The sequence below is a fragment of the Harmonia axyridis genome, chromosome 5 (assembly GCF_914767665.1).
Source record: "Harmonia axyridis chromosome 5, icHarAxyr1.1, whole genome shotgun sequence".
Lineage (NCBI taxonomy): Eukaryota > Metazoa > Arthropoda > Insecta > Coleoptera > Coccinellidae > Harmonia > Harmonia axyridis.
The window spans coordinates 24,286,566-24,308,163 of NC_059505.1; the positions used below are offsets into that span (position 1 = coordinate 24,286,566).

At 34.0% G+C, this 21,598-nt stretch overlaps 1 protein-coding gene and 1 long non-coding RNA gene across 2 annotated transcripts; one reads left to right on the top strand and one right to left on the bottom strand.

Moving 5' to 3' along the window:
* Positions 1-5,989: 5,989 nt before the first annotated feature.
* LOC123680896 lies at positions 5,990-6,823 on the bottom strand. Its single transcript, XM_045619015.1, has one exon. The coding sequence runs from the start codon at positions 6,821-6,823 to the stop codon at positions 5,990-5,992; it is 834 nt and encodes a 277-aa protein (XP_045474971.1).
* Positions 6,824-8,984: 2,161 nt separating this feature from the next.
* On the top strand, positions 8,985-12,617 carry LOC123681197. Its single transcript, XR_006747652.1, has 3 exons — positions 8,985-9,970; positions 11,942-12,302; positions 12,403-12,617. It is a non-coding gene; the product is annotated as an uncharacterized LOC123681197 (long non-coding RNA).
* Positions 12,618-21,598: the final 8,981 nt, after the last annotated feature.

Consider the following 21,598-nt stretch of genomic DNA (forward strand, 5'->3'; position numbering starts at 1 on the left):
GGCACTAGAATTAGGAAATACGGTATAAATGAAATAGTTCTCGCAAGAGATTTTCGTGGTCTTAAATCAAAATGGATCAAGGGAATAATTAAGGAGAAGATTGGACCGCGAACTTATTTAATTTACATACCAGAACTGAACAAATATTGGCACCGGCATCTGAATCAAATATTAGATTTTAGCAATATCTCTATGGGAGATATCTCAGAAAATATAAAAGTAAATGTTTCAGAGAAAGATAGTATATCTAGTATAGAGGATTTAAGATTGGATGAGTTTTTTAAATCTCCTGATTTAAAAGAAAGGGAAGAGGTTAATGATGTTAAACCTAAGAGAATTAGGAGAAAACCAGATAGATTTTGCTTTTGAGCTTAAATTTTGATTATAATATATAACTTTTTGGGTTTTCAAGGATTTCGCTGTGTCGAAAATTTTAAGGGGAAGATATGTGATGTATACGAACGATATACATTAATAGAATGTGACTTTTATTTGTTTAGAATGTGAAATACACTTTCTGTTCTTATCATAAATATGGTATAATATATGCTTTTTTTGATGTTCATTTGATTCAGTATGTATTTGGTCGTTAAGAAATAAAGATATATAAAATAGTGTGTTGGTTTAATATATCGAGAACATTACACATCATATTAGCGGAAGCGAAAGAAATCTCCCTAGATCTTCGTCGACAATGGTTCGCAACTAAATTTATATCAAAGCAGTTTAGAGTTGACATAATCTCCACTAGTCGAAGCATTCAATATAACTTCGAAGCCGGAAAACATTTATTCTAGTAATGCTCTCCCCTGTTATCAGAGTGAATTAAAATGCACTATTTTAAGATCAGGTTCTTTTACTCTGGATTACATAAAGACGAATTTAATAATCAAGTTTTCCAGAATAAATGTAGTGAATTATTTCCACATTATAACAAAATCTTTACTGATGCATCCAAGACTAGAAATATGATAGGCCTCGGCGTATTTTCTGAAGAGCCTGCAATCTCCTACGTTGAACGACTCCCTGATTACTTCTCAATATGCTCGGCAGAATTGTGGGCTATTAGGAAAGCAATCTTCTTCATAAGATCGAATAATATTCTCAAGGTTTTGTTTATTTCAGATTCTAAGAGTGCATTGGAGAAGATTGCTTATTGGCAACCTCATTCCTCAAAAGATTAATTAACTCTCCACATACGATAAGAATTATATCAGCTGTGACAAGATGGATATTCGATCGAATTAATGTGAGTTCCCAGCCATACCGAAATTTATGGCAACGATAAAGTGGACCAACTAGCGAAAGATTCCACTAATCTAAACACTTATAATAACATTAAGGGAGATGTCAGAGAATTTAGTCCAGAATTTAAAAGAATTGTTTGGGAAAGATGTAAGACCCATTTTATGAGGGTTAGTTTGCAGAAGGGTAAACTTTATGCGAAAATGCAATGTAAGAACATTTTACAGGCTAAACCATGGTTCAACTCAGTACACCTTATGATGTATAGGATAAGATCATTACATTGCAGTCCTCCAACGCATTTATATAAAATAAAAGTAACGCAATCCCCTTTATGTCATTGCAGAGAAGGAGGAAACTTATTTCACATTTTCCTTCTGTGCGATGATAATCGAATTAATATCGGGAAATTTTATTGGGAATTGACATCTTTATTGCAAAAACATTTACGACTCCCCTTAATTTCTGGGAGGTTTTTACTTCGAAGATGTTCGGATAGTGAAATTAATAGTAAGTTTATAATTAGCATCGAATTTGTCCTTATGAACATTCTGGTTGATTTATTGTGTATGGGTGTTATGAGGGAAGTCGGTATTTTTTTATTGCGCGAAGAAAATTTAGGTTTGGAAAAAGCGGAGGAACTAGTAAGATTGCAGGAAACGTCTCATAAAATGTTGCAAGGGAGATTATCTACAAGAAATATATCGACAGTTAATTTCGGAGTAATATGTCAATTTTGCGGAGAAGTAGGTCATTCGGCAAAGGAATGTAGAAGTACTTGGGCAAATTGGGGGAACGTTCAACGAAACGTCGAAAAAAGCTGTTATTCTTGTGGCAAACCGGGTCATTTCGCGAGGGAATGTCGGACTTTTGGGAGATCGGAACGAATAAATCAGGTAGTATGTATTTCCTGCAAACAGACAGGACACTGGTCGAGAGAATGTCCAATGAAAAATTGGAGAGAAATCCAATATCATAATAATCATCATTGTCAAGTGACTAAAGAGTTAAAGATCGGAAATATCAGGAGAGTTTACCTTGATCAAAATAAGTCGGAAGAAATACCGAAAAATGAAAAAACGGAAATTCAGGAGAGTGAATCTCGCATTGAGAAGAGGAGCGCCGAAAAAATAAATGATAATATTTTGACAAAAGCAAATGAGGTTAGAGAACTTGAGGTGGAGACGCAGTATAGAGACATCGAAAATTCGAAAATGAGAGAAGTAAGGGTTTGCGGTATTACACGGGAGAATATAACGGATTTCGAGAAACAGGGATCGACTTTCAGAAAAGTGATGAAATATGAAAAGTTGAGAGACTTTGAGCTCGGGCCAGTTGATTCAGTCGTGAAGGCAAAGAAAAAGCGGAAAAATGATATCACTTCAGAAACAGGGGTTATCATTCCGGTTCGTTCGGAAGCATTAATACCGGCAGAATTGAAGGGCAATTCGGAAATCAACAACTTACTCGGCGAAAAATTGAAAAGTGAAATTTACGACCAAATGGACGAAAAAACAGGGGTTGCAAAATCCGCAAGGGCTACAAGGTTTAATAAAAATGTAGTAAACCCTCAGTTCAATGTGGGAGATTTGGTATATTTGAGGAAAATGAGCGCGAAAAAGGAGTTATCTAACAAATCATTGAAAAACTGGGATGGGCCGTATAGGGTAACCGAAATAATTGGTCCCTTGACGTGTAGAGTAAGAAAATGCGGAGAAAGGGAGGAACAAGTTGTTCATGTAAATAGAATGAAAACGTACATTGCACGAAGACATGAAATGAAGGAAAAACTAGAAAAACGCGTGAGATCGGGATATACGGACCTGGATACCGATTCAGATGAAGAACGGGAGGAGATAGAAAAATTCCCCCCGTTTTTGATCCCCACTTGGACAAACCAGGATGAGGATTAGGGGGAAAGCGAAGAAGAATCGGTAGAAGAAGTTGAAATTCCTGTTCGACGATGTTCAAATAGAGTAAGACGCCCACCAGATCGATGGGGCTACTACTAACGGCGAGAGACAGCCTCAGATACCGTGAGAACTTTTTTTTTCGTTTCATTGTAGTTATTTTTGGGGTTAAATTTAAGTTAGGATTAATTTAGTTTGATAGAGTAAGATAGGATAACTTCGCGATGGGTAACGTGGGGAAAATCTTAGAGGTAGATATGACCTTCAGGAGATGTGAATCGGCTCCTGCCCTTTTCCAGATTCCAGGCACTCGCTGACTCGGGCAGCGACAACCTGATCAAGATACCCCTTCTGGGTTTTGGATATTTTAGTTGAATTTAATTGGTATCCATGGTTTTTGTTTGGTTTAAAATATTCTTGAAAGGAAAAAACATTGTGGTCGCTGAAGGACATCCCCCGCCTGCAGTTCAAAAGTGAGCACAATGTTTTATTGTTTGGTAGCAATGGGTGGAATGTTCTATTGGATGTGTAATGTTTTGTGTATTTCATTTTAATTTGATTATTGTATATTTCAACGAACCTTGTTGAGAGGTTTCTTGTGCCCTGTTGTAATTTATATAGGGAGTACGAGGAAGAAGAAATCAACCGTCTTGAAGAAGGACCAAATCGTAGTTAAGGGAATAACCTTCCTCCCAAAGGTGTGTGTCTACCGCGAATAGTATATGTGTGGAAGATAACAATTAATTAACGTGATTTTCCGATGTGTCCAAGCGACAATAAACGGCAGTTTGAGTTAAACACCTGAGAAATATAGACAGTTGTTTTGAGGAACCAGGCGAAAGGGTTAAGTTAGAGGCTATGGAAGAAGTTGTTCAGTTGTTCATTTGTGAGATGAAGTGAAGAAAGTCAGCGAGAAACTGAGGATGCAGAAGAAGTTTACACAAACCGTAACTTCGTACAAATCCGACCTAGATGATCCGACGAATACTGAAGAAGACATCAACGATGCCAAGACAATCGTCAAGATTGACACCGAGCAAAACCATCGAACTAGAACAACATTTCATCGTACTTTAACTACACCCTAATGTATGGAGGAGCAGACTACAAGTCTTACGCTCAAGAAGTGAATCGCGAAATACAAACAATATGTGTAATGATAGTGCGAATTTCACGAATTATTGCGTTACATTAAGGACAAGTGACACTATGTCCCTAACCTATCCTTGGAGGTTATTCCTGAAGCAAATTTTGGGTCCTGGAGAAAACACTAGGAGCCGGCATGACGACATCAGTATGCGCCGAGAAAATGTAGTAAAATTCCGACAGTGAACTCACAGCACTCCATGTTTGAGACAGTGAAATGGTTAAGGAAAGAATTTTACAAGAATGATCGATAAATCTTGTCTTTAATTTTAGGTTGTAGATTTTGTTTTTTTGTTGTTGAAAAATTTTTATTCGATATGTAGTAAGGGAAAAGAACATACCACCTCAGTAATAAGAGATTTTTTTGAGGGATAAATTTTAGATAAGTTGATTCACCTTTTTTATATATGTTGGAGAATGCTTGATTGCTATTGCATTATTGTAGGTATACGCTTATTGGATATATGTGTTCGAGAGATGATAAATTTGGACTATTGATGGTAGTAAGGGAAAAGTTATGACAACCGATGTCAAAACTTTTTCGAAGGGGAAAGTAATGTAATGAATGTGAATAATAATTCACAATTACTACAGGCTCATTGAAAGGATATTCAACAAATTCCCGGTTCTATCCCAGTAGAGTGAACGCAAACGAAGTCGTTGTCACCCCTCACAGTTATTAGGCATTAAGTCCTTCATCCTGGCTTAAGATAAACACCCCAGGGTGGTTGGCACTGTCGATATCACACGATAAAACAACTAGGTTCAAATTTCAAGAGATTTGTACAGGATGTCAAAGCAATAAAAATTTAGTCGTTAAAACTCTAGGGAGGATTGAATGGACCAAAACGTAGAACATAAAAATCTGTTTCATTCGGAGGGACCACCAACGGTTCAAAATGGTTCCTATTTTAGGCGGTGCTAACGGTACAAGCCCATGTTGTTACAAAGCTCAAAATAAAATGCTTTAAGAACTTTAAGTTGTTAAAGGCCGGAGAGAATTGAAGTGGACTGATTGGACCTCAATCCTCGAGATTTCCGTTGAAAATTCAATAATAGCGAATAGGACCCCTCACAAATCAATAAATTAAATAAATATTGAAACAAAACCAACGATTTGCGACTTACCCTTAAAAGGATGGTTCTGCTGCTGCTTGAAGGGCCCTTCTTTCTGGAGATGAACACAACACTATGTCCTTTGGTGTGTATTCACGAACTATAGCGGCTTGATCACAAGTTAAATAGTTGAAATGCGTCCAAACTTTTGGAAAATAGCGAAAATAGCGAAAATAGAAAAAAATAGAATTTAACTGCGTGGCGGTTTCTTAAGAATTGTCTTCCTGTCTTCTGCTTAACCACTACGCACATGCGTCAACAAAAAAGGTAGCTGTACGCAACTCGTTGGCAGAATATTCAAAACTTGAATTTAAAAATAAAGAAAAAACTTGTGAGAAGTCCCTCAAAATGAAAAAACAAACAATATATTCTCGTATATATTTCGTGATTACGAAACATACTCCCGCCTCCAAAGGCGACTGTAATGAGCCTTTTGCTCTTAAAATTAATAATTAATTAAAAAATGAAATCTCTACAAGGTGGAGATATAATGAAAAATTTAATACCCACGAATAATAAAAAAGAAAAAATGTAGCATATGCTTGTTCAGCAGATATCATTTGTGTTGAAAATTATTCAACAGGCAAAGGACATAATTTGTTCAGAGGTCGTTTTATAGTACCCGACTTGGTTTTAACATCAGCAACTCGTGCAACACCATCTAAACCGGGTGTAAGCTTGAGTATTCGTCCCATATCCCATTTTAAAGGAGACAGGTTATCATTTTTTATTAAAACTAAAGAACCTTCCTTTGGCATATGAGAAGATTTTAACCATTTATTTCTTTGCTGGAGAGTATGCAAATATTCGTTTTTCCACCTACGCCAAAACTGTTGTTGCATTTGTTGAATAAGTTGCCACCGTTTCAAGTGGCTTATATTTATGTCCTGATAATTTTCATCCGGAACAGAACCTAATGGTTCCAAGGTTAAAAAATGTCCCGGAGTTAATACCGCTAAATCATTCGAGTCTGAGCTCATCGGAGTAAGAGGGCGAGAATTGAGTACCGCCTCAATTTGTACTAAGAGCGTATAAAACTCTTCATAGCTCAATACTTGATCACCTATCACTCTTTTGAGGTGAGTTTTTACTGACCGTACGCCCGCTTCCCATAATCCGCCCATGTGAGGGGCATTGCCTGGCAGAAAATGATGAGTGATTAACTCACATTCAGCGCATTTTTTAGCTAAAGCTACTAGCTCCCTATTAGCACCGACGAAATTTGTCCCACGGTCAGAGTATAAATGTGAACATTTTCCACGTCGTGCCACAAATCTGCGTAGGGCAGCTATAAACACGTCACTACTCATGTCGGACGCCAATTCTAGGTGAATCGCCTTGGTGGACATACACACAAAAACGCAGACATAAGCCTTAGAAGATTTAACTCCTCGGTGCCTACTCATTGTGACTAGAAAGGGACCGCAAAAATCTACTCCTGAGTGAGAAAACGGTTTGGCTGGAGAGATTCTGATATTCGGTAAATTTCCCATTATTGGTTGCGACGTAACAGGGTTTGTTTTCCAACATTTTAAGCATTTTGATAGGACTGAGCGTATAGCCCTTCGTGCAGATAAAATCCAATAATTTTGCGAAATTAAAAAATGAAGCGTTCCTGATCCTGCATGCAGATATTTTTTGTGGTAGGAATCAATTAATAATTCAACAAGTCTGCACCGCTGGGGCAATAATACCGGATGCCTTTTATCAAAAGATAATTTTGAATAAGTGAGTCTACCGCCAACTCTTATGATTCCTTGAGAATCTATAAATGCATTTAATTTCTTAAAAGGTTTAGGGAAAATTTTTGTTTCAAATATTTCATTGAAATATAACTGTTGGGTTCTCTTAATAAATGTCAAGGTAGCACGATTTAATTCCCATAGGGATAAAGCATGATCTTTATGTATATGCTCGAAAAACGAATCGTAAAACATAGCACAAGATACGTTGAAGAACAGAAAAATTTGAATATTTTATCAATAAATCGTCAATAAAATGTTTTTCTTCAAATGCTAATAAAACAGACTTTCGAAGTTCTTCTTGCGTTTCTAAATTATTAACGATATCGAACTTCTGGTGGATGGAACGGAGATGTTTAGGTCCTTGAAACCATACTTCATTAGTGATGATTTCCGAGGGAAACATACCACGTGAAGCTAGGTCCGCAGGATTTTCTGTGAATCGGACATGTGACCAGGATGAAGCAGGTACCCTTTCTTGTATGAAAGAAACCCTGTTTCCAACGAAAACCTGCCATCTGTGGGGTGACGAATTCAACCAGGCTAGTACAATTTCAGAATCGGTGTAAGCGTGAATGGAATCGAAACAAATCTTATCGCGGTAAGTGATTGTAACCCATTCTAAAACTTTCGCCAAAAGTACTGCACCACATAGTTCCAATCGAGGAATACTTAATTTTTTGGAACAAGGGGCCACTTTAGATTTACTACATAAAAAAAATGTATTAATAGTTTCAACACTGTCTGTGACTCTACAATAAATAACAGCACTGTAACCTCGTTCACTAGCATCACAGAACCCATGTAATTGTGCAATACAATGTTGAGGAATATTTATAAAGCGTTAAATAGTTGAAATGCGTCCAAACTTTTGGAAAATAGCGAAAATAGAAAAAAATAGAATTTAACTGCGTGGCGGTTTCTTAAGAATTGTCTTCCTGTCTTCTGCTTACCCACTACGCACATGCGTCAACAAAAAAGGTAGCTGTACGCAACTCGTTGGCAGAATATTCAAAACTTGAATTTAAAAATAAAGAAAAAACTTGTGAGAAGTCCCTCAAAATGAAAAAACAAACAATATATTCTCGTATATATTTCGTGATTACGAAACACATGTCAATAGTACATAACATGGGGTGGAACCAATAATCTAGGTACGTAAGGACAATCACTCTGATTGGACAAAAGGAAAAAGAAGATAGACGCTTAGAAAAATTTGGTAGAAGGAGGGTGACGATTATTCAACGATAAAAACAACAGTTTTCAATTCGGGAGACAGTTAGAGTCAGAGTTAGAGTTAGGGTTCAAGTGGAAGTTCGGGTTCGGTCCGGAAGTTGGGACCAAAAAGGGAAATTCGGTTCTGAGTTCAAGTTCGATCCTAAGTTGAATAAAGTTCAAGTCGGTTTGCGGGAACGGTTTCAGGAAAGGTACAAATAGGGAATTTGTTGAAAGGTTTATTTGAACAGTGATTGTGATATCCAGGGTAAGGATATTTAATTTAATCTTATATATATTGTTTGATGTTTTTTCTCCTTATAAAAGTTTTACCAAAATAGTCCAAGATTGTCGAGTGTTATAATTTTTTCTTATTTACTCTTAAGGTGTTTGCCATAGGCTAGTAATGTGCAAATTTTATTGACTGTGCTTTCTCATTAATTATTTCAATCCATTATTAAACTTTGTTATTCAAAAATACTTGGTCTCATTCAGTGAAACACCTCCTCGAAAAAGATCAAATATAAGACTTATCCTAGTGCATAAGCCGGACGCACGAAAGATTCTTTCATAAAAGAGAAATTGTGTTAATTTCAAAATAACTATACTGGCCGGAACTATAGAAAGCCGCTCTTCGAATAAGTTCCCTTTTTTAAACATTAACACCCAACTACAGGCCAGTTCATTACAAGAAGTTCTGATTATAACCTCAACAGTTAAAGTATCCAAAGAAAAAAATAAAAAACCCAAGGGCGAAAATAACACTCCAGATTGAATCTCTGAAAAAATGTCAGGAAACCCTACTGATTATTGACTCGCTAAGACCCATTAAGGATGGACTTAATAGCCAGGCACAGGTAAAGGAAGATGGGAAGAAGAAGAAGAAGAAGAAGACTGATGACTGCGTAGAGTAGTTTGAAATGTTGATGCTGGCGTTTTTATCTTCTAGTTTTTTCGTATAAGTATGGTAAGTATAAATATTGTAGGGAATCTATCGATTCCCTCGAAAATATTCGAGTTGGGTTAAATTTCGAACCAAAATGCTAAAAATAGAAGAACTCTAAGGGATCCGTAGAAAGGCTTTGCTAACGGTCGAATGGAAAACGGCCTGAATGCCATAAAAATCGGCATTTCAGGGCGAATAATTCAATTGAGTTCCGTCCAGTCCATAGAGCAAGTATATATAGAGGAGAAACTGATGTACTAAACTCTGAAACAGTAATTTAGTTCCATCAACATCTTCGAGTGGCCGCTCGCATCACTGATTTTCTATTTACCTAGAGAAATATTTACTTAACCTCAAAAATTTTTAGTTGATCCGTCGAACGTAGCGTACCTTATTTTTGGTAAGAGATTTATTATGTTGCAGTCAACTTTGAAGTCCAACAAATATTGTGTTCCTAACTGTGGAGATGTGTAGGGTAAACGTCATCGTTTTCGAATGAAGAGAAGCAGCCAACAATTTTCAAACTTTTGCTCGAAAAAGTTAGTTATCCATTGCTCAACTCAAAAACTCATCAACAAATCCGCAAGAAGTGAAATTAGATAGCCTTAAAGGAATTTGGGCAACTGCTATCCCTGAATTATTTCTTCCTGGTGAGTTAAATTTTGTTATATTTTCTTCAGTGTAAAATTTAAACGATAAGCGATTAAGTATAGTCCTCAAGGAGAAATGCTAACCGTAGACAAGTGCTTCGGGCTGTCCATAAATATTATCTTTGTTTGTTTAAAAACTTACTCTCAATAGTAATTCTTCATACCTACGTATAAAGGGTCTTTCACGAGGAACCTCACCCATATTTATACGGGAAACTACTGAACGTATTTTCATGAAATTCAGCACTTATAAGTATTTAACGATGCTGATGAAATCTAAAATATTTTCAAGGCATGAGCACCTCCGGTTTTTCCGGAAATGACGTCAACTTCCGTTTTTCAAATTAGAACACCATTTTTTTATTGCAGAAATAGATTCCTTAGAAAATTTCAAGTTATTTTGATGTAACATTTTTCAGTTTTGGTTGGAAAATTCTCTCTGAGCGGGAAAATTCGAAAAAAAAATCGAAAATAGAGCTCCGCTGAAACAACAATAACTTCGAGGTTTTTGGATGGAAAATTTTCATTTTTGGGATTTTTCAAGATGTAAGATTGATGTATCCACTTTAAAAATCGAAATCGCGATTCATGATACAGGGGGTGAAAAAATCACTTTCAAAGTTAGGGATGACAAAATCGTGAAAAATCAATTTTTTCAAATTAAAACCCTATTTTTTTATGGCAGATATTGAATCTACGTTAAAAAATAATGTGAGTGTATGCATCACACCCTTGCCCTAAAGTGGATATTTTCTGAGTTATTCACAAAAAACTGTTTTTCGTCTTGAATTTTCAGCTATTTCTTTTCCCTTCACGCCAAAAAGATGAAATTTTCAGGAACTGTTACTTAAATCATGTTTTAGATTTTACTACCCTAATATGCAAGAGAAAAAAGTTACAGGTTGTTCCTAAATAGATGGCGAATTTTGATTCGAATTTGTATCGGAAACCTCTTTATTTCAACTAATCGGCCAACGGTTTTCTCTCCAGTGATAAATAAATAATTCCTTATAAACCATATGCAGAAACTTACCATGTTTTAAATTCTTTTTTTTTAATGATAGATATCATTAATTACATCTGCCAAATTCCTCTTTATTCAGTAGCATTTTGTGTTTCCTATTAATTTGGTGAAAATTCGTATTAAGTTATAAAATCGATCACTATGCCTAATTTTCTCTTGCATATTAGGGTAGTAAAATCTAAAACTTGGTTTAAGTAAAAGTTCCTGAAAATTTCATCTTTTTGGCGTGAAGGGAAGAGAAATAGCTGAAAATTCAAGACGAAAAACAGTTTTTTGTGAATAACTCAGAAAATATCCATTTTAGGGCAAGGGTGTGATGCATACACTAACATTATTTTTTAACGTAAATTCAATATCTGCCATAAAAAAATGGGGTTCTAATTTGAAAAAATTGATTTTTCACGATTTTGTCATCCCTAACTTTGAAAGCGATTTTTTCACCCCCTGTATAATGAATCGCGATTTCGATTTTTAAAGTGGATACATCAATTTTACATCTTGAAAAATCCTAAAAATGAAAATTTTCCATCCAAAAACCTCGAAGTTATTCTTGTTTCAGCGGAGCTCTATTTTCGATTTTTTTTTCGAATTTTCCCTCTCAGAGAGAATTTTCCAACCAAAACTGAAAAATGTTACATGAAAATAACTTGAAATTTTCTAAGGAATCTATTTCTGCAATAAAAAAATGGTGTTCCAATTTGAAAAACGGAAGTTGACGTCATTTCCGGAAAAACCGGAGGTGCTCATGCCTTGAAAATATTTTAGATTTCATCAGCATCGTTAAATACTTATAAGTGCTGAATTTCATGAAAATACGTTCAGTAGTTTCCCGTATAAATATGGGTGAGGTTCCTCGTGAAAGACCCTGTATATAGATATATAGGATTGGCAAGAAAATTATTATTTACTTATCTGCTATTTGTTAACTTTTTATTTATATATCACAGGATCTTCAAATCAAGGGGAAGACAGAGAAGTTCATGAAACTGAAGGAATACATCTCCAAAGTGATGTTGAGAGGGAAGTATCAACAGAGACTTTGAAGAATTTTAAGCAGCGTCAGAAAACTTCAATATATAGAAATATATAGAAGAATGAACGTTTTCTATCAAAATGTCTGATTGATAAGAGAAGCAAACTGAGAATTACCCAAAAAAAAAGTTTCATCATACAAAGAGCTGCTAAAAAATGTAGAGAAATTTAATACATGAGCAAATTTCAGTAGACTGATGAATTATGTTTCTCCAACAGCTTTTAATTGGGCATACTTTTGGAAGTAGTTGTATGTTCCAACATTTCAAACAAATGGTATAGTAGAGTTTTCAATTCTGATTGAGTCAATTTAGAACTATTTAATGCAATAATTTGATGAAAATATAAGTACTTATGAATGTTTTGCTTCCTACAGATATCGAGGACAACAATTAATTGATACTAGAAGCTGTGGCACTGCAGAGCTGATCCCTTTTTTGGATGAGCTGTTTGATAGCCTGAATATGCAATTGTGAAGGGCACTGATAAAAATTCAAAACTTCTGGAGTTATGTGTGACCCAATTAAAAATTTGGCATACTAGAAATATTTGAAAAATGTAAAACTTTAAATAGATGATTTTTTATATGAATTTGTGTTTTCTCTGAACTTAAGCCTCTAATCTTGCCAAATATATTGGATGTGTAGGAACTCGTATAGGAATATCTAAGTATATATAAAACCGCTTGCACATATACGTCAAACTTTAAACGTAAAATCACAGCCCAAACGGGACCATCTAGAGCAAAAATGACAAGAATAAGACCCCCCTCAAAATCGTCTGGAGATCCCGGGAAAAATCCCAAACCTTCGATTCTCCCCGCGGTTTTCGAGTATACGGGGTGTTTCGGATCATTTTGACATTTCAAGTCCCATATTTCTGTGGTATCTGTGGACAATTTGACTGTCAGTGTCATGTTAATAATAAATATTCCATTTCGATATATGAAAGTTCTTGAAAAAGTTTGCAGTTTCCAAAATTGTTATTCAATATTTAAATAAATGCCGACAGATAAAATGCAAAGTCTTCGGCGAATCGAAAATTCGATAGATATTTGTCAAAATTTGGAAATGAACATTTATATCATCGAATGCATTTTCCTCAATTCAGGTTTGTTTGAAGGGTTTGTATTATTTGGAATTAATTGGATGAATGTTACTTTATTTCAGGAATTTTTCGTTTATTTTCCACAATCTATAAAACTACATTTCCTTTCGTGAGAATTTGAATTTATTGCGACAGAAGATGGAACTACCAAAGAGAACAGAAGCTTCATTCATCAATTCAGTCTTGGATTGGAGTAAAAGTTATGCTACTATGAAACAGTATTAAACAGATAGAAAGACTCCTTATAGATAATTCACAATTGGCTTTATTACTGGAAAAAAAGAGCCAAGTTAGTCAGATAACAGTCAAGTTTCCATGAGTTTTTTGAATATCTAAAATATACACTTTTACGACAGAGGAGTGCAAAAATATAAGTGACCACTCCGTTTTTGAAGAATTTGAGTGCAGTGCTGTTGAATTTATAATGAATAAGTCAAATCTTTCATACTAATAATTTCAACTATATATACCCTGTTATATTATTTTCCGCTCAACTGAAACATGTATTGATAAACCTTGGAAATTAGAGACTCTCAAACTTATAACCTGATTTCTCAAAAAGGTTTCACCAAGATAAGATATTATAGGTAATTGCTTATGAGGTAACATAGGCCATGGGTATTTGAAAGGCAAGTCTATTCATTATGTCTCTTTTTAGTTCGTTTATTATAGCTATACTGAATATTTCTAAAAATAACATTCACTTTAGATGTGAATTAATTAAATTTGGACTTATGCATCATATTATATATGACTATGAAATTGAGAAAGACATATTCTTCTAAATTCCATTATAAGTCTTTTGAATAGTATGTACTTTGAAGATATTGATTTCAATAACGTATGGAATATATCAGTTGAAATACTAGTCAAAATGTTACGACAGAAATAAATTTTGAAGGATCATTCAGTATATGAAGAATTTTAACATGGCAGTCACTTTCGAAATTGGTATCAATTTTCCAGCAATTCAATGAAGGTATAAAATACTTTAAAAAGCAACTATTTATTGAAAATTTCCATTTCATGAATGATCAAATTTGTATAATGTAGATACCTACCTATTTGTTCACTAAAGTTTCCAATCTTTTAATCGTTATAGGAATAGGTGCTATATGGCCATTTCATCGAACCCACTAATATGGGTCAATAGTATTGACCGATACAATTTTAGTACCGATTTCAAATACTCAGTTCCTTTTGACTGAAGTAAAATTTGAACAATGATCTTTGTATCTTGAAATGAGATTCAACAATGAGATAATTATTAAATTGACTCAAGAAATTAACAGAGTATGCTATATCAGGACTAGTTAATACTGCTAAAGATGTTAATAAACCTATTAATTTCTTATATGGTTCATCATTACAACTCTTTTTTGTTGAATCAAAATTCAATTTAGTTTTCACATGTTCACAATCAGACATGTTGAATTGTTGCAATACATATTTGAAGAATATAATCGATAGCTTTACTACCTTTTCCATAATTTCTAGTAATATTCATCCCTAATCATTTTTTAGCTTCCCCTAATTTCTTTTTCATAAAATTTTCTATCAGAAAATTCATTCAGAATTAACATTAGTTAAAACAAAAAAGTCATCCACGTACAATGCAACAATAGTAAGCCAGTTATTTTTTGATTTATGTAAATACTATGATCAATATTGTTGATCTTTTGAAACTTATATCTATCAAAATTTTATTTACTATATAGGACATAAATTGCCCTGTTTAATTCACTTCTGAGTAAAACCCAGAGCCACAAGTCTCGTTCTATAACATAGCATCAATACAATCTTCAGATACTAAAAAACTCCTTAGTTCCTCAGGAATTTCCAATAGGTCCTTCAAATTGTTGCAATTATATTGTATTTCTTCACAAAATATGGAATAGAAGAATAATTTGCTGCTCAACTGAAAAATGTATTGATAAACCTTGGAAATGAGGGACTTCTTATAACCTGATTTCTCAGATATGGGTATCCGAAAGGTAGATCTATTATTCATTCTGCCTCTTTTCAGTTTGTTTATTACAGCTATACTGAATATTCCTAAAACAAAATCTCACTGTAGGTCTTTTCATAGATCTTATCGAACGATTATGTAAATTCAATATTTGTCAAAACTGAAAATAAACATTGAATGCAATTTCTTTATTTCAGGTAGTATTTCTATTAATGAGTCAATGGAATGAATGTAACTTCATTTTAGGGCTCACAAGTAAATATCCAATGGAATGATAGCCCTTAAAATATATCTATTATTCATTTTGAATTGACTTACAAGAATATCAATATTTGTCAATTTTTCCCACCCAATCATCAATTAAATTTGGACTTATGCATCATACATGTCTCTATAAAGAAGAAATGTGCTAATTTAAAATCTTAATGTTGGGATTATATTATTATTCAATATTCTCTAAAAATTTTTTACAAACCTATAAGCATGAATAACTGTCTTGAAAGACTGACGCTCACATTTTGATTATTCATTTCTCCCAAATTCTTCAAAGAAAGAAATTGCCATTTCTGGAAAAATGAGATCTGAGAATTTGGTTGATATCGGTGATTTTTTATTCATTATTAAAGAATACAATATACGATTTATATTTGAACAAAATTTTAAGACATGCGTTTGACTGACAACTATGATCATAGAGAAATCTTTGTTTATGGTTATGACTGCGTTCGGCAAATCCACACTAGGGATGGGCAAAGGTCAGAAAATTATCGATATCTATATATTGTATCGATATTTTCTGACACTATCGAAATGTATCGAAATATGTAAGAGTAAAATATCGATATATATCGCTGTGATATTTTGGTGTGAGAAAATTCTGTTGATTTGAATAAAGTTTTTCTATCATAGAGGATAATAATAAGGTTCAGTGGAAAACGACATATTCAGTAGTTTGCTTCCATTTTTATGGAGTATTTTGTCGTCCTGAACATTTATAGGGACATTGATGTTGACGAGGACGCTGTGATTACAAGGTTTTCAAAGGGTTCAAAGTTTCAAAGACCAAATTAGATTTTGTGATGTAGTTGCCAATTGTCTTCTTTTTTTCATATTAAACAATCTAATTTTTTTTAAATTTCTACCCGAATGGTTAAAACCCTGATTAGTAAATAATGCTATTATAATACAACAAATACATAAGGGTACAACTTTTTTTTTGCGAAATTCGAGGCTTTATTGTAAAAAACTGGTTATACATTTATAATTCAAAGTATTGCCAACGCTGGTCACTACTTTCTCCCATCTTTCGGACAGCGTACGAATTGAAAGAACTGGTCATCTTTTGAAGCGATCCACGAATCGATTCAAGTTTTTACTTCTTCATAAGATCGGAAGTGTTGGTCAGCCAGGCCGTGTGCTATTAATTGAAACAAGTGATAGTCCGTGGGAGCAACGTCTGGATAATACGTCGGGTAGGGTTGTGGGATAGGAATTCCCATTTTAACGTTTCCAAGTATATCTTGACTACTTTCGAAACATGGGGTCGAACATTGTCATGCAGTAAAATCAATTCATCTTCTTTCTCGTTGTATTGCGACGGTTTGTTTTTCAATGCTCGGTACAAACGCATTAATTGCGTTCGATAAAGATCGCCTGTGATCAGGGCCGTCGCTAGCCAAATTGCCGCCCTAGGCAAATTCCCAATTTGCCGCCCTAACAGTCAACTCTGCAAAATGCAAAAAAATTATTTTGGCTTATCGGGGTCTTCTACCGAAATATGGAAAAATTTAAGGTGACTGTTTGGGAAATTTTAATAATAATAACATAGAAAAAACATAAACAAAACCAACAAGTTCAAACTTATACAAAAAATAAAATTCATTTTAGGATTGGTAAGTAACAATAATAATAGTAACACATGAATGACTAGAACAAAAAATGAAAGTATCTGTCCGGAAAAAATATTCAACGAATTATTTAGAAATTAACTTTTCGATCATTGGAAAAAATGATCGAAGTTATACATTATTTCCATTTTTTGAACCAAAGAGAAAAGGAAACGAATTAAATATAACGAATTCGGTACGTTTTTTTGCCGACATTTCTAAGTTTTCATCAAATTATGCCGTAAATTGTAAAGAATCAAAAAGATGGAGTTCGCTACCAATACCTTTCGTCCTTTCATATTTCATAATAATATTCAATAAGGACCCGCTCTAGCGTTTCTGCCGCCCCGGCAAAAATACAAGTCGACGCCCTTGCAAATTCGTGATAAGATTTTTTTATAAAAAGTTAAAAAGGTTTTATGGACGTAATATGTATTGAGTGTAATTATTTCTTATGAATTCAAATTTAATCAGGAAAGATTATTAATTGATAAACTACTAAAGAAATTAATAAAAATTGTTGGACGAAACAGATAAAAATTCCATTTCTTGAATATATTTGGTTTTTTCCATGAATTGTTAAACCCGTATTAGGTCACAAAAATCTACCCACGATTTCAGCAGCTGGTATAACGTAAACAAAACCGATCTTCGACAGAGGCAATAAAGTGATAAAACTGTGCTAGAAACCAATTGCTAGTTATGAAAGGAAGCAAGGACGATTTCTCATAAAGGCACGTCACGGTCCGTAATGTTTTCAAGATGTTAAAAATGTGGAAATGAAATCTATGACAAATGTTCGAATGATAACTATTTCAGTTCCGTTAATATCGCTCTTATGCCTACTACCGAAAACAAAATTGCAAGACCCTCCGAATTTCAGAATTGTACCTAGCATTTTAACACCTGACAAAGTACCTTATCAAGTATCTGAAAAAGAATCTTCAGATAGTTATTTGAATTCTTTTTTTTTAAGTATCTTAAGATACCTTTGCAAAAAAGTATCTTATTTTGTATCTAGATACTCTTATAAAGTAAATTTGACGGCTTTGTCAACTTTATTTTAAAATATAGGTAATTGATTTATAAAATTTGAAATAATATTCCAATTTCCAATCAGCATTATAAAATCAAGTTATTAATCCGAAAAAAAAATCACGGTGAAAGTAAAAAGAAATCTATTCAATACATTCTTCTAGTAATTTAGTACCTAGATACCTCTAGAATAGGCTCTGCGATTTCAGGTTCTTCTGCTGAGTTCCACTTTATAAAACGTTTGAACATTTTGTTTTTTTTCAGGGGGTTTAGACGACATCTGGATATTTATGAGTTGTTGTGTATAATGCGGCACCTTCGATGGTTTAAATTGTTGATTAAATTGTCTGTATATTTTCGTGTTGTTTCTAACCGATTTAAATCTCATTTCTTACTTTGAATTTTTACACATATGATTTTTGTTGATCAAGATTGAAATGCCGCCCCAGAATTTTGCCGCCCTAGGCGGTCGCCTCCCCTGCCTACCCCCTAGCGACGGCCCTGCCTGTGATTCTTTCAGTCATAATACACTACGCCGAGATAATAATAATAATAATGGTCCCACCAAATACTGAGCATGACCTTAGAACCGTGAATATTCGGTTTGGCCGTCGATGTGGAAGCATTGTCAGGATATCCTCATGATTTTATGCGCTTGGGATTATCGTAATGAACCCATTTTTCGTCTCCAGTCCCAATCCGATGCAGAAACCCCTTCCGTCTTTGTCTTGCAAGCAGCTGTTCACAAGTAAATAAACGTCGTTCAAACACCTCGCGGCTTCAACTCGTAACGCACCCAATTTCCTTGTTTCTGTGTCATTCCTATGACTTTCAGGCGTTTTGAAATGGCTTGTAGTCCTAATGATCCTGTCAATTATTGTTGCGTTTGAAATGAGTCTTGATCAAGTATTGCCTCCAATTCTGTATCTTCAAAAACCTTCTCTCTTCCACCGCGATGCTGGTCTTCGACATCAAAATCACCATTCTTGAAGTGTTGAAACCACTCTCGGCACGTTCTTTCACTAATAGCGGCCTCACCATAGGTATTTGAGAGCATTCGATGAGCCTCAGCCGCAGATTTATTCATATTTCCGTAGAAAATTAAAACCTCCCTCAAATGACGAGAATTTGACTCGTAAGCTGACATGGTTAATCGTGAATATCTTTATGATGCAGACACAAATCGACTAACATGTCGATGGCGTAATGTTCACAAATAACTAAACTTATTGTATGACATCTACGATATATTTATTTCGACTACCACTTACCGTTACAGCCAGCTATTGCAAAACGGCAAGAGCAAAGTTGTACGCCTAAATCTAAAATTTCGGAATATGACATTGTTCAGCTAAAATATTTTCGAAGTTCAGGCGCTTCCGGTTATATAAGAATTAAAAAAATTTTTTTCAAAACAAACTTTTTTTTCATTTTATGTCTCAGATATTATCGAGATTTCCATTCTCAATTACTCTTTGCTAAAATTATTGTGTTAGTCCTCATAGTTTTCAAAATATCAAGGAAAAACCGTAAAAAAGAGAGAATTTCCTTATTCACAATTACCTGAATTATTTTTACTGTGAATATCCTATGCCTATTTCAATTCACTTTCTCAAACTAAAATGATGTTGGAACATCGTGCATATCTTGAATTTAAGAAATATCATCACAGGGTGCCAAAAATTGTGAACAAAATTTGATCATAACTTTCGATTTTCAAATCAGAACCCTATTTTTTTGTGATTTCGCTGGATTCTACGGTAAAAAATAAGGGTAGTGTCCAAACGTGATTATGTTCTCAAATTCAATAATTCAAGAGTTATTTGAGATTTTATGAATTTATGTTATACGTAGGGTCAATTTTATTCGATCTGTTTCCAGACAGACTAGCAATAATACTCTATGACCATAGAAAGTTAAATATCTAATTACTATACATGTGACAGGTATTTTCATTATCAAAGCTTCACTAATTTGATTTCACGAATTGAATTTCCGATATTCAAATGACAAAATTCTGGATATACTTTTCTCTAATTATGTGGCAAATCAGTTCTTTCCGGCACATTTTGTGGAACAAAATAGACTGAAACGGATTTATCTATTATTTGTCAAATTTGTGATACAGAAAACTGTTCTACCAACCAACATTTTTCAATGCAAAAATCACTAATAGATATTTATGGAAATTTCCGTCAATTTCAATAAAAAGGCAGTGAATTCGGGAACATAATGTTTAAAACTCGTACAGAAGGCTCATTCTACCACTCGGTCATTCTGAACTCTTGGAAGAATATCAATAAGTTCTGCACTTGTATTATAAATATCTAATTCCATATTCACGATGAATGCAATAGAATTATTGGTAGAACTCATCAAATTTTAAATCAGAAATTTCCTCATCTACTTGAAAGGATGTTGCATACTTCATGAATATCCATTATACTGGATGGAGTACCTACCTAGAAGAAAAAAACCTCTACCTACCAAATGAAATAAAATCATGCAGGACTCCTGTGTGCCAATTCTATTCATATGAAAAAGCGGTAGAATACATTTTATGAATTCAGGAAAAAATCAGCGTGGTGATGAAAAGGGAGTAACAGAAAGTTTGAAACATCCTTCCGAATTATCTTCTCGTCAATTGGTGGTAAATGTGGATATTTCTGATTGAATGCTCGACAAGTTCTCGAAACAATTCTGTTGCATTCACCGTGGATATGGAATAGATCCAGAATTTCATTATTTGAATAACGGGGATTCATATCATCAAATTATAATCTACTAGATTCAATAATGAGTACACCTGTCACTTTGAAATAATTGAATATTTGAAACGCACTCTAGAAACAGATTGAATGAAATTGACCCTACGTATAACATAAATTCATAAAATCTGGAATAACTCTTGAATTATTGAATTTGAGAGCATAATCATGTTTGAACACTACCCTTATTTTTACCGTAGAATTCAACGAAATCACAAAAAAATAGGGTTCTGATTTGAAAATCGAAAGTTATGATCAAATTTTGTTCACAATTTTTGGCACAATATTTGAAACACCCTGTGATGATATTTTTCAAATTCAAGATATGCACGATATTCCAACATCATTCTAGTTTGTGAAAGTGAATTGAGTATACGCATAGGATATTCACAGTGAAAATAATTCACGTGATAGTGACTATGGAAATTCTCTCTTTTTTACGGTTTTTTCTTGATATTTTGAAAACTATGAGAACTAACGCAATAATTTTAGCAGAGAGTAATTGAAAATGGAAATCTTCATAATATCTGAGACATAAAATGAAAAAAAATGGTTTTTTTGAAGAATTTTTTTTTAATTCTTGTATAACCGGAAGTGCCAGAACTTCTAAAATATTTTAGCTGAATAGGGCATCATGAACAATGTCATATTCTGAATTTTCAGATTTCAAATCGGCCTCGTTCTCCAGAAACGTCTAATAGGCCTTCGAACTTGAAACACCCTGTATAAATATTCATATAAATATCTAAATATAAATATTTTTGATAGGTTAAGCTCGATATCGGTGTAATCTGGGATTTGGTCCCA